General features: G+C 39.1%; 1 protein-coding gene across 1 annotated transcript in view; it reads left to right on the top strand.

Moving 5' to 3' along the window:
- grid1a (glutamate receptor, ionotropic, delta 1a) overlaps positions 1-13,461 on the top strand; it is a 230,263-nt gene that overhangs the window by 131,887 nt on the left and 84,915 nt on the right. The window contains exon 3 of the mRNA XM_041947768.1: positions 1,020-1,304. Within this exon, the coding sequence (XP_041803702.1) occupies positions 1,020-1,304 (285 nt within the window). The remainder of the gene's footprint in view (positions 1-1,019; positions 1,305-13,461) is intronic.

Here is a 13,461-nt window from a genome sequence, read left to right as displayed (position 1 = left end):
CTGCATCCTCAAGTCTACCCACTGTCATTAAATATTCACCACCACTTAGACAGAACAGCTTTTCTCATCAATTCCTGGCATATTAATAATGTCGAAGATGGCATTTTCATCTTTAAAAGACATTTGGCATTTTGTTCCAGCAGACATGCTGACCTGCCCTAAGAGGATCCAAAACAGATTCTCCCCAAATGACGTGTGTAAATAAAAATGTAGGGAGGTTAAGACCCAACACAGACATTACAAGCCTGTTTAATCTGTGCTGGTTTACAGATTTTCACCATGTGTTCATGAAAGAGAGAGCGAGTCAAGAGTGTGTGGGGCAATATTGAGTTCAGACATCTGGGATGCATCATTTTGCATTTAAACCTCCTGTATCCACCTAAAATGCTCCTGAATTTCATTTGTGACACATTCCTCCCACTCAGTTGCTGCTCTGTGCTTTCGCTAAGAAACCACAATGACTCTTGTAGCGCTCTGATTCATCTGCTCTTTTCACGTGACTGTTACCTCTAACAAGCTTTTTCGCTTTAATCATCTGTCTCATTTTCGTCTGGGGACAGGGATTAGAGGATGCCCCCCACTGAATCTCTCATCTACACATTATAATACAACTTCAGTGCCGGCCCCCTCCTTTTCTGTGATCTGTTCTCAACTGCAGAGGCTCACATGTAATCCTAAGTAGGATACACAAAGAACCATCTTGATTTCTTAAGACTAGTTTAGAGCACTCTCTTGAATATTGCACAGTGCTTTTAAAACCTGAAAAAATATTTTTGAAATGAAAATCAAATTTACAGTTTGAATTGAATGGGAAAAGCATATCTAACCATGTTTTATCTCATTCTCTCTCCTCTGCTCTTTTCCCAACTCCATTTTTCTTTACATATCTGATTTTTTTTCTTTATTTCTTGCCTTTTCCTCTATCCCTTTATACATGTCTGTGTCCTCCATCCTTTTACTTTCCTCAAATCCTTGTCTCCACGCCTCTCTCCTTTCTATTTTTTCTATCCTCTGTCCAGCATGTGAGCTGATGAACCAGGGGATCCTCGCTCTGGTCACATCCACGGGCTGTGCAGCCGCAAGTGCCCTGCAGTCTCTGACAGACGCAATGCACATTCCTCACCTCTTCATCCAGAGAAACGGGGATGGTGCGCCCCGCACTGCCTGCCAGCTCAACCCCAGCCCAGACGGGGAGAGCTACACCTTGGCTGCCCGTCCACCTGTTCGAATCAACGACGTCCTGCTTACCCTTGTGTCGGAGCTGCACTGGCAGAAGTTCATCATCTTTTATGAGAGCGACTACGGTGAGTTGGGACCAATATAGAGCAGCTGATAAGGTATTTGTACATAAGATGATCTCAGCTCTTTCATTTAAATATAAATGCTTCACAACCAACTCTAATGTCAGGGGCAGATCCGACTGCCACTGAAGTAAAGCTGTGTTTACACCGAGAATTCATATGCTGAAAAGAATACAGTAGGAGTAGGAACTGAGATGAAAGAGTGTCACTCCTCCCCCATACACACGCACACACATACTGTACATGCACACAGCTAAAAAATAAATCAAAGTTCAGAAGAAATTGTAGGGAAAAACAAGATCTCATCACCTCTTTCAGCATGATTAGCATCCTTATGAAGAGACAAGTATGAGCCTAATTGGCTCATGCATGGCACCAGGGAATGAAGGTGTTTCCCAACAATAATTTATGTATTCTCAGATGTTCTCCATTTTCCTTTCATTATTCTCACCACGTTTTCCCTGTGGACCAGACCTTTTCCGACCCACATTTGGCAAAAGGCAAAGTGCTGTGGATCGAGGAGTGATTGGCAAGACAGTCCAAGGGCAGAGAGATGAAGAGAATATATTGCTGAAATAGCATTCCTCGGATGATACTTTGCTGCTGCTGGCTAATCTTTTTACTGCTTAGACGAGTGCAAACTAGAAGGAAGCGTAAATCTGTTTTATTTTTTTCAGGACAGTGGAAGCTACAGTTGATGTAGTGTATAGTAAAGCAAGCCCTCGAGGGAATTCAGCCACCCACTGACCCTTTACAAGTTTCCACCCCACAGTTCGGACTCTACGGTCCTCCACAGTGCTCCATGTGAATGTGTCTACCATGTTGTTTCACGTTTACAGAGATCTGTCCTTGGATTTGTTTCTGACATTGGCAGTCTTTGTAGAAAGTGCACTATCAGCATTGTGTTGGATCGATTAAAATCCCACCATGGAAGAGCATCTGTCTATCTGTCTGACAAGCTGCCTTGCTATCTACCTTTGTTTTTGTCTGTTTATCTATCCATCCTGTCTGTCTGACCAGCTCTCTGTGTGAGTGGCCTGCTGTCTGACTTGATACTTGCACTGATACTGACTGGCTGTCTTGCTTTCTATCCACCCATCTGCATTTTCCTCCATGTTTCAATGTATTCACTGAAATCTATTCTATAAGGAACTTTTCATGTACAGCTTAACATCCCACCTCAGCACAGTGCACTATAGCCGAGAGGGAACCTATGCCTGAAGCATGAAGGCTCAGTTTAACAAGGCACAGTTGGTGAGAAATAATGGATGGGAATACTAGTTCTAACAAAATAGCCTTCTTAAGTCTGCTAAATTAGGTGCTACAAAGTCAGCACCATTGACATTTGCGCTTGTGTTACACTGTTTAACTCTGCGCTCGTTTAATTAAGGAATGTAGCGGCTAATTAGGATCCTCATCACAAAACAGTCAAAATACCCGTGGTGCCTGCCTTGAGGCAGTACTACAGTGACCCACACCACTGCCTTGAGAGAAGTACTGTCAGCAAGTCTGTGTTGGCACTACTGAGTATTTAAAGAGATTGTGAATGTTGAATTTGAGCCTGAGCTGTATGAGTAGAAAGAAACAGCTGCAGCAGTTTGCTCAGTTTCACTCAGATTACGTGTGTTTGTGTGTGTGCCGTGTTTCCCACAGAATGACGGAGGACTGGAGTTATATTCGTCTTTTGGAAATACTACCTTATTTCACCGTTTTAATTCTCCTTCATTCTCACAAACACCTGCTTGCCTCACCCCGCCTCCGTCTGTTTCTCTGTCCCTGCGTGTGTGTGTGTGTCGGCTGCGTTGGCTTTCTTCTTCAGCAGTATGTTTTATAAAAAACGCCCAAAAACTCACATTTTGGATTTTCCTCCCGCAATTCACTTTTCATCACAGCAGGTGAGCCGCATTTGGAGGAGGCTAATTGTTAATGATGTAGCCTATTGAAACGATCGAAACCAACGCGGTACAGAATGACATCGACTATTACGAAACAATGGCATGAGTAAGCCTGCATTGGACAGGAGAGGCTGCACCACAGTCACTGCATTTGCAGGAGGGACGTAATCTCAGAGAACGTCTCTCACGCTCTGCGTTTCTCCAGTTAATCAATTGCATTTGGTGTCATTCTCTCAGACGGATAAAAAATTAGAAATGCTATTTTGTTGTATTTACTTTGCTAAACTTGGGTGGGTACTCTAAAAATGTCACTGAGTTTAAATTACTTTCTTGTTGTACTTTACTTTAAGGAATATAAACACATATTTTCTACAAAACCCTTATTTCATTTAACAAAAGAGGCCAAAGTCTTCATATCTTAAGTCTTACATTTTTTAATAAACAAATAAGGAGTTTAAAATTTGCTAAATTTTGTCTGATATTAGAAACGGATCAAAGAATAAGGAAACAAGTTCGCAGCATTTAGTGTTTGACAGTTTTTGAGACTTGGTTTAACGGACACATTTCGGTCGATACCAGAAAAGTAGTGAAGTTCAGTAACAAGTGCTGCACACCCACGCTGGTGCTTTCAGTTTTAGTTTTGTTGGAGAATATCCTGTGGATTTTCTTCAGGTAGCCATAGTCTGTACACCTGAAAGAGTCAGGGAGATGTCAGTCAAGTGCACTGTGTACACATTCCCTCAGTCCCGACGAGTAGTCGAATCAAAAGAAACCAAAAACACTTGTGTGAATGTACTCTTCTCTTGGTAAGGTTGGTAAATTTTAGACCTCAATATGTGATTTGTACGAGAACAGGGTTAAAAGGCTACTAGTTATAAAAGTACCTTCTGACACAAGGTGAAATTTCCTTTCATTAAGTGATGCTGCTTGAGTTAAGAAAGCCCTCCTCATAGTTAAAATCTAAATGGCAAAATTAAAAAAGTCAGGTTTTTTAAAAAATTGCAAGAAAAAAATGGTAAGAATTAAGAAATCTTTAATTTTTTTAAACTTCTTTGCTAAGAGTTTGGGCCACTGTAATTAGTTTTTCCTCAGGGTTTTCTAAGAAATCCTCTCACAGCTGTAGCTTATTCAACACATCACAGCAATTTTCAGGTTTCTGCACCTGCTCCTAGTCTGTCATAGACTAGGGCATGAAGTACTGCTCATGTCTGGAAACATCTAAGTAGTTTCGTCCCAGATACACTGTACACTTGAGCCTTTTGGTGGTCATCTGGTTGTGGTCAGTTCCTAAAGTTCAGACTAAACACAAAGAAGCGGCTTTTCATCACTATGTGACACACATTCTCTGCCTATGTTTAAGAGCTTTAAAAGCTGCTTCCAACAAAAACTCTTCTCCATGTGATTAAATCCTGAACTATACCTCCTATTTCCTTAATCTAAAAATGTGTTTTTATTTGCTTTGATTTGTGCTTTAAATGTCTCGTCCTCCATTTCCTGTTTTGAGTCGTATTATGTAAATCACTTTGAATTGCCTGCAAAGGTGCTGTTAAAAAAAACTTGCCCTGCCTTTAGAGTACTGCTAGTTCTCTATAAAGCACTAAATAGTGTTGGACAAAGTGTCTCTCTGATTTCTTATACAGTATCACCCGCTAGACCCGTGATGTCACCTGTTGTTCCCAGAATTACATTTAAACTTGAAGCTGCTTTTAGCTGTAAAATCATTTTATTCATCCAATGTCATGTATTTGTTTTTTTAATGTCATTAGCCAGGTTTTCATCCAAAAGTAGCACAAATTTGAGCCGAAGTTACAGAAAATCAACAAAAATAAAAGTGCTAGTTAATGCACGTTTCATCCGGTGTGTATTAGAAGTGGAGCTCATTGAGATAAACAGCTGGTGGTGCTAATTCTCCTGTCAGGTTTAAACCATTGTGAAAGAAGACGTCGCCATTAAATGACATAATTAAAAGAGTGCCAGTCAGACTTCAAATGGTGGAAAACAGTGTGGAAAACGTGATGGGAATATGGCAGTTCTGTTTGTTTCATGTGTTAATTTTCAATTAATTAAAGTTTACAGTCTCCACATCGCTCCACACAGATTTTTATAAAACCGTGCATATGCACACCTGCAGGCGATGTTCCCTTTATAAATCACAGTCCACCTGGAAATGTCTGCAGGTAGATCAGCCTCACATCATGCACTCTGCATGCCCACATTCGGCCATAAATGGTCAATGCAAAGAACCACTTGTTGATGCGTATAAGCCTGCTCATCGGTGGGACTTTAACTAAGTCATGGCAACATGTTGGAGGAAGACGAGGACACGCTTTTTCATTCAGAAATGGAGGCGCTCAACAGTGCGCTTTGTGCACCTGACAGTGCAGTTCACTGCAGCGATTTTACACACAAAAAACAGCTGAAAATGTACCTGGTGATATATGAACAGTATTAGAAGATGTTATTATGAACTATTGACATTCTGTTCTGCAATTCTTTAATGCTGTTTGATCTAATCTTGGATTTCTACAACCAACGGTGTTCTTCATGATGAATTTCATCAGTTAGTTAGCATACAGTCTGAGCCTCGCCTCTGCACTCCAGGGGTAGAGTGTGATGGTGACAAAGCTCTGATGAAATATTGAGCAGACATTGATTTAAGATTGGAGTTGGCTCACATCTGTTCACATTGAAAGGTGCTTATGGAATAGTTATGGCACAGTACAAGCGCAAGTACATAACACTGCTGGTTTGAATGCTTATGTTAACATGGATCAATGATATTATGTCACATGCTTTATGTACGTCATGAGTTATATTTATATGTTTGTTTTCATTGCACTCATTTCCATCCAGCTGTTTTTTTGTACAAATTTAAAATGTGCATAAAAGCAGGTGTATTAAAATGGACCAGACGTCTGATTTTCTATATAAAGCTCTTTGCGAAATGTGCAAAGCAAAGTTAGTTAGCTAAAATTTGCTTTTGTACTGTAATCACAACCTGAGGAACAAAGAGCGAAACAATGCAAAATATTTAATTAGACGTTTGGTCCGTTACACTTAAGTTATTCAGCCAGAGGGCTCATATGCTGCTTAATACAAGTTGAATCATAATCTGTTTTTGAAAATCTTTCAGCACTTTTTCATTGACAGAAAAGTTTAAAACATTTGACCACAGACTGATTTTCAGGTCCATTTCATTATTTCTCTAAATCATTTGGAGGAAGTTCAAATCAAAAGCGTTTACTGAAGGTGAATAACAACATTCAGAATGGATTATCAGATGGGTTATCATTGTTTTTTTTGCTTCACAAATGCAATTGTGTTAAATGTCTGACCATGTACACTTTCTCCTGTGGACATATGAACACGTAAAATACCTATTACCATTTTCTATTTATATACTGTAGTACTTTCCTTTACTTTTGGTTATGAATAATCTCCCTAATACAATACATAATGTGCATTTTTCGATTTAGAATTATGTAGTGTATTCCATTGCTAACTTTTCAGAAACTCTGCTTTAGTCTGTGTTCCTACCTCCAGTCACCTTTTCCATAATTGCTAAACTTTCATGAGCACAGAGGTTTGAACCATCACATTGCTTCCAACACATTCTGTCAGATCAGTGATTATCAAACAGCAGAAATGAGATGATGTAACTTTACTCACAGCTCAGGAGCTCAGATCAGGTTTTTAGTGAGGTCCAAGCCTCTCAGTCTTCTCTCTTCAGCATTCTGTCTGTGTTTAGTATGAAAGGCGGCAGGAAGTACAACTCTGTGACATCCCCTTCACTCAGAAAGGTTTTCCAGAAATGCCTAGATGTAATTATGTGATGATTATTTTCTTGACTGTTTCATCATGAAATGTAAAAATAATGAAGGGAAAGGCCCCTAGAGATTCCCTAAATCCAAATTTGATGTAGTTAAAGTGTTTGTTTTGTCCGAACAACAGTCCAAAACCTACATATATTAACTTTACCGTCATGTGAGACTAAGAAAACCAGGAAAAATCACATTTAAGAATGTGAACTGACCAACTGACATTTGGTGGCATGGGAAGCTCTTTATAAAAAGATTCCAATAGGAAAATAAGCTGTTATCCTGAATTATCAACCAGAGCAGAAAACTAATGTGATGTGGTTTTTCATTACAGGAACACGGCTGCAGGATGCATTGAGATGCTTTATGAAGTACATGCTTTTATCATATCAGTCGATATGCACAGCACATGAGAATAAAACATATAACTCATTGTCTGATGCACTGAAAGTCAGACAGTGAATTAAGTCCAGTTTAAATTTAATGATAACAAAATTACAAATATATGTAGGGTAGAATGGAAAACATATGTGAAGAATATGGATCCAGGAGGAGGTTGAGAAAGACTTTCAGATATCATACGATATCAGTCACAGTAATACTTTGGACTGTAGACTCGACACTGTACTGTCTTTCCTTTTGATTATTTCAGAAGTCAGAGAGATCATTTCATTCAATTATTTTTATCTGATATTTCAAATCAAATTGAACATTGAATGCATGATTTCTACGTACTTCCATGTGTAAAGCAGGAGTGAACTTTGTATGATGGATGTCTAGATGTGGTGTGATAAGGCTGTGTTATGCCGGGATGCTGTGTCATCAATTTGTTGAGAGATGTTAGAGAAGATAGAGCACCCACTTGCATGTAGCTCCAGGCGTCCCACTGTAGCATACAAAGAATTGCTCAAAACCTCATTATCTATATTACACGTATCTAGACAATTGTTATTATAATCCATCAAAGTTCTTAAATCCGTTTGTTTTTGGCTGGTGAAAACCACACCAGGAACGGCAACAGGACAGCGCAGGGTGAGCTTTTTCTTTTATTACAGCTAAAACAGCTGGCTTCCCTGACCTTTGGGGCAAAGTTATAGCTCAGTGTAATGAAGTGTGTCAGGGAAGCCAATTCATTCCAGTCACCACCAATGCATCAGTTGCATAAAAGGCACATTATGTAAACAGCTTCTAAGGCTTCACCTCTTCTGGTTCCATTTGTCATTGTACATTTTCAACACATAATATGATTCTGTGTTGTGAGAGAGCGTGGTCCATAATTTCTTTCACAAGTAACAGAAATAACCTTATTTTTATGCTGCTGTTGCTCCATAAGAAGCGGGACGACATTGTACTATGACGGCAAAGCATCTTTATGTGATTTTGCCTTTTGTGCCTTCAGGCAAACAAGAGAGGACACAATTATATGATAATCCTGTAACTGTAAAGACCCTTTACGCCTTCTAGGATTCAGCTTCTTTTTTTTTTTTTGTTCAGCTGTTTTTGTTCTTTCTTAATTTTGTCCTTTTTTTGTTTTTCTTTCTTTCTGTCCTTCTCTTTCTTTTTCATCCTTCTCTCTCTCTCTTTTTTTTATATCCAATGCTGTTTTTAAGTCTTAGTGTCACTGATTTCAGGCATGCTCTTTGACAGTGCTGAAGTGTACTCAAATGTCTTAGCTTTTTATTTGAAAAACACATAACAAGGCCACAAAAGTTCATCTCTCCCGCTGAGAAACAAACTTGACGGCAAACTGACGGACCATGCAGCCAAATGTGCGTTGTGGGTGTTCTTCTCAAACTTACCAGAGTGCTCAGATATCAAATCAAACTTTCATACACAAACAACTGCTTGTTGTTGCATTTAAAAAACATTGACTGAAACCACAGTTATGGGTCGAGTTCCTGCAGTGAATCGAAAGGTATAGTTTTATTTCATTTGATTTTACATTTGACCATGACGAGACACAATCCAGGTTCATGCTCATATCTGCAACAACCATGTCTTTAAATAGACAGCATTCAGCAGAGTGGCTGCAAATTGAATAAGTCGGTCATGCCATGCTCTGTTTGAAATCTGACACAACATGCCTGTCTCTCTGGCCCACACCTGCTTAAACAGTAAGATACTGACAACACCTCAAATACAAGCTAAGAGTCGCTGTTTAATCTCTCTCTATTTTGAATATGAAAGAATAAATATAAAGTTTTGTTACATTCACCCCTTCGGATTGTGTTTTAACCAAGTTTACCAAAATCTCATGCTCTGTTCTAGCACTGCTTACATAAATGGTTTTAAATGATGGCTCTAGGGATGGCATCGTCCGTGTGTTGGTCCATCTGTCTGTCCGCCACTTTGGTCCAAACTGAAATATCTCAACAGTTACTGGATGGATTGTCATGAAATTCAGTAGAGTCATTATTGGTGCCCAGAGATGATTCCTAATGACCTTGGCAATTCCCTGACTTTTGCTCTAGCGCCACCATGACGTTTACATTTGTGGTTTTGACTGTGTCTCAACATCTGTCGGATGGATTTTCATGAAATTTGGTACGGACATTCAAATCTCCATCACTTTCCATACAGTTCCATCATCAGGTGAAAATTTAAATGTGTCCAGTACCTGCAAAATGACATTCTCCTCAGCCTTCAGCTGTACTTTGTGTTTACTGCAGATTAGCACGTGTTAGCATGTGGACATACGAAACTAAGTTGGTATGTTGGCATTTTAAACATTAAACCTGGTTAACATCAGCATGCTAGCATTCTCATTTTGCACATGTTAGCATGCTAAAATAGCATTTTAGTCATAGCCCCACAGGGCTGCTAGTATGGCTGTAGACTCTTGTTGTAAAGGTTTGCAATATGTAATCAGTATGCCTTTGTAAATGGCTTTTACAGTGAGCTTGCACAGTACTCACAGTTGTGGGTATGTAAAAGGAAGCCAGTTATTGATTCTGTGTGAGAGGGTGGACAGTGGGTAGACCATCTGCAAACAAAAGCTTCTGTAAAATTGCCTTGTCATTTTATCATAACAAGGAGAGTGTAAAAGGCGACTGAGGCATGGTTATAGGAAATCTTGAAGAAGGGTCGATTTTCTTGAACATCAGTAGGCTCCTTGGCAGGTCTGCCTGAGTTAACATGAGCTTAGTAATGACTGTGGAGCAGATACATCTGTCTCTGCCCACCCTGTGGTGACTGGCTCTCTATTAGAGGAGGAGAGAATTAGGCTGGGATTAGGTGTGAGATTGATTAAGGTGCTTTTGGTCCCAAGTAGGGGGTGGTTCCTAATGTAGAAAATGCATTTATAACACAGGCAGGGTCTGAATGCAGACAAACACAAAGGATAACCCCTGCAGAGTCTGTATCAAGTCTGTAATGCATAATGGGAGGGTTAGGGTTAGTGACAGATCTGAGACAATGAAGCAAGCCTTTTGGGAGGAGTGAAGACACCTTTGTGCAGGGGTTGGTTATATTCTGACAAATGTTTACTGACTCTGAGATGGATACTAGAATATTTCTAAGCATTGTAAGATTCCAAATAATCAGTTTCATGGATTCTTGCAAAATAAGGAGTTATTTAAAAAAAAGTAAGCAGATATGCAGATATCTGTGCATTCAGTTACAATGGAAAATGCTGCATACAATGGGCAATGTGTCCAAAATCTTACAAGGGAAGAAGAAACAACAACCATACCATGAAGATAAGAGATGAAAAGAGAAGAGATTAAAAAAAAACAACAGATAAAGAATGGAAACAGATCTAATTCCTTATTTTGCAGAGAATTTGCTTGAGAAATAAATTCAATGTTTCTTGATCCCAGAAATCTTTTCTAAACATAAAAGAAGAAAGGAACTGTAGTGGAAAATAATGCAAATCTTTTATTCATGGGAATTATTAAATACATTTTGGTTAGAAGTACTTAATTTCATGGAAGAGTTTTTAAAAAAGCCTGTGTTTAAAAGCAGAGCAGATCTTGGATACCTCCAACAGGCCTCAGTCGATGTTAATCATTTATTAAAAATCCTGACCAGCACAGCACTGCTGTGAAGAAGACATCTCTGTGTAATGACATACTCTTTCATACCCTTCTTATTGTGTTACTTTATTTCATCTTAATTCATGCAACATTTAGGCCATACGGTCTGTAACACTGCCAACTAACTTGCCAGGTAATTTCACAGGGAGTGAACATACAGTTGACCTTCATTTAACTGGCTTTCCATTAAAAAGGGAGAAGGAAATGTAAAGTAGAGAAGGAAGGTGTGTAAATGGAGAGAAACTGTAAAAATATGGAACGTATTTTTCCCTAGGTTAGGCAGCATATATGAATAGCTTTCAGGAAATAGTTCTGCACTTGATAATATGTTAAATCTCATCTGAAAAACTCACCAGGAGCCAGTGAGAAAATGTTAATCACTATGATAGTAGGAAATTACAGGAAGTAAGAAATATACAGGAATATATAGATATTGCTCCATTATTCTCCTCACTAACAAATGTTTATTACCAGTTGGAAATGAACAAATAAATCCTGCATGACCACACAGAAGGCACTTAACCTTTTTTGTGAAAGGGTATAATAATTGGTGGGGCCTAATTTGCATAGTTCTGTGGTGATGCTCCTCAATAAGGGGACAAAAAGTGAAAGCTCAACAAAATGTCTCACGCCTATTGCCTGAATCTCAACAGATTATTTTAACCCCAAATTGACCTAAAGCCTTACTCAAAAGTGGACCCTCCAGTCTTGTGCAGGGCTGATGTGTATTAATTCCAGTTTTTGCTATTGTATTTTTAGCATGCAAGTTGTTGCATTCTGGTACAGCTGTCTCCTTTCTAAGCACACAGAATTGTATCACTCCTAGAGCAAGTCAGCCAAACTTAAGTAGGGCAATTAATTTTATTCTCCACTTGGACTAAAAACTAGCATGGCGGTGTTGGAAGCCAAAAATGCAGTCACTGGACAGCTTCTTCGTGACCATTCACCAAGGCTGGACTGAGATAATAATTCAGTCCAGGAGCTGGAACTCCAGCCTGAACCAGCCCGTTCTGCACATTCAGACCAGACTGCTTATACTGGAAACATGGGAACAATTTGTGGGCAGAGCTTTTCTTCTCTTTTCAGTCTCTGACCAACAAAAGAAACAGTGATGCAACATATTAATTCCTACCAAATGTATAATGGTGAAAAGCTGCTTTTTAAAACTTGCCAGCCGAATGAACCACAGTGAAATGACAATAATAAATTCACACCTCCTGCGATCAAACAGTGCATTAAAGCCAAGGACAAAGTTTCAAGGCTGAGTAGTGATCATTTTAATGTCAATAGGCTCAGCAGAAACTACAGTAAATGTTTCGAAACTCGTTCATCCCTGTCCATAAAGCAGGAAAACACAAGTCGTTATCTGTGAAGTCGTGCAACAGCAGAGAGATTATACTAACACCAGATGAGATCAGTGACAGTCACTCAGTACCAACAGTTGTTTTTGAAGCCACAAGTCATAGTGGTTTTGTATTGGACTGCATTATATTGTATACATTCAGTGCATTCATGTAGCAAACTAGCATTTTAGTTTCATTTTACCTTGCGTCTTGCCCGCCAACATAAGTATTGCATTACATTAATGGTATGTCTTGTTTACTTCCCCCTTCTGTTTTGGCTCAGGTGTGTCTGTGACACAATTGAAATCCCACCATTAAATTAAAATTGGTGGAACTGTGGGTACAGATCAGACTGAATGTAGGTGCCTCATGTTTTTTCTTTGTTGCAATGTTAAGCGTGCCCTGATTCCTGGGGCCTGTCAGTTGGCCTTGCCGGTATGATTGGCCAGTCTGGAGCTACCTTTCAATCAGTGTTGTGACAGACTGCTGTTCACACACTGTTATGGTGTTTGGCATGGTGTAAGAACATAATACGTTTTTATTCACCCTGTGTTTCTCTTCTGAAAGGTGTTGAGTTTGTTTGTCCCCACATCTCAGTTCATAACAAGCAATGTGCATGCATACAGACAGACAGACAGTCAGGCGAAGACTGACTGTGTATGTGCACATATCTACAGACATCTAAAACAGCAACCTGTTCTCTGATCACACACATGAAGGGCCCTATTATGATCAGAAGACAAAACATAATCAATTCATTTTCTTGTATTGCAAAAATGAGTATCTATCTTTGCATTCTCTGAGTATTGATTGAATTTGTCATTTGCTCTCTTAGCCCACAGACATTTTCTCGAGTGAGTGAGTTTCTCTGAAATGCTGCTACATTGTTTCCAAAGTATGTGTGTAGGGCTCATTATGTGTTGAGTGTTTTTAATGAAATATCAGTTTTATTTTATCTACTAAAAATGAGTTCATTAAAAACTTTAAAAAATATATATATATTGCAATTGAACCTAACTGAAAATGTAATTTCATTAACATGATTTGCAGCACAAATCCTAAGTAGTTGA

The sequence above is a fragment of the Chelmon rostratus genome, chromosome 11 (assembly GCF_017976325.1).
Source record: "Chelmon rostratus isolate fCheRos1 chromosome 11, fCheRos1.pri, whole genome shotgun sequence".
Taxonomy (NCBI): domain Eukaryota; kingdom Metazoa; phylum Chordata; class Actinopteri; order Chaetodontiformes; family Chaetodontidae; genus Chelmon; species Chelmon rostratus.
This window is presented reverse-complemented; position numbering and strand designations above follow the sequence as displayed.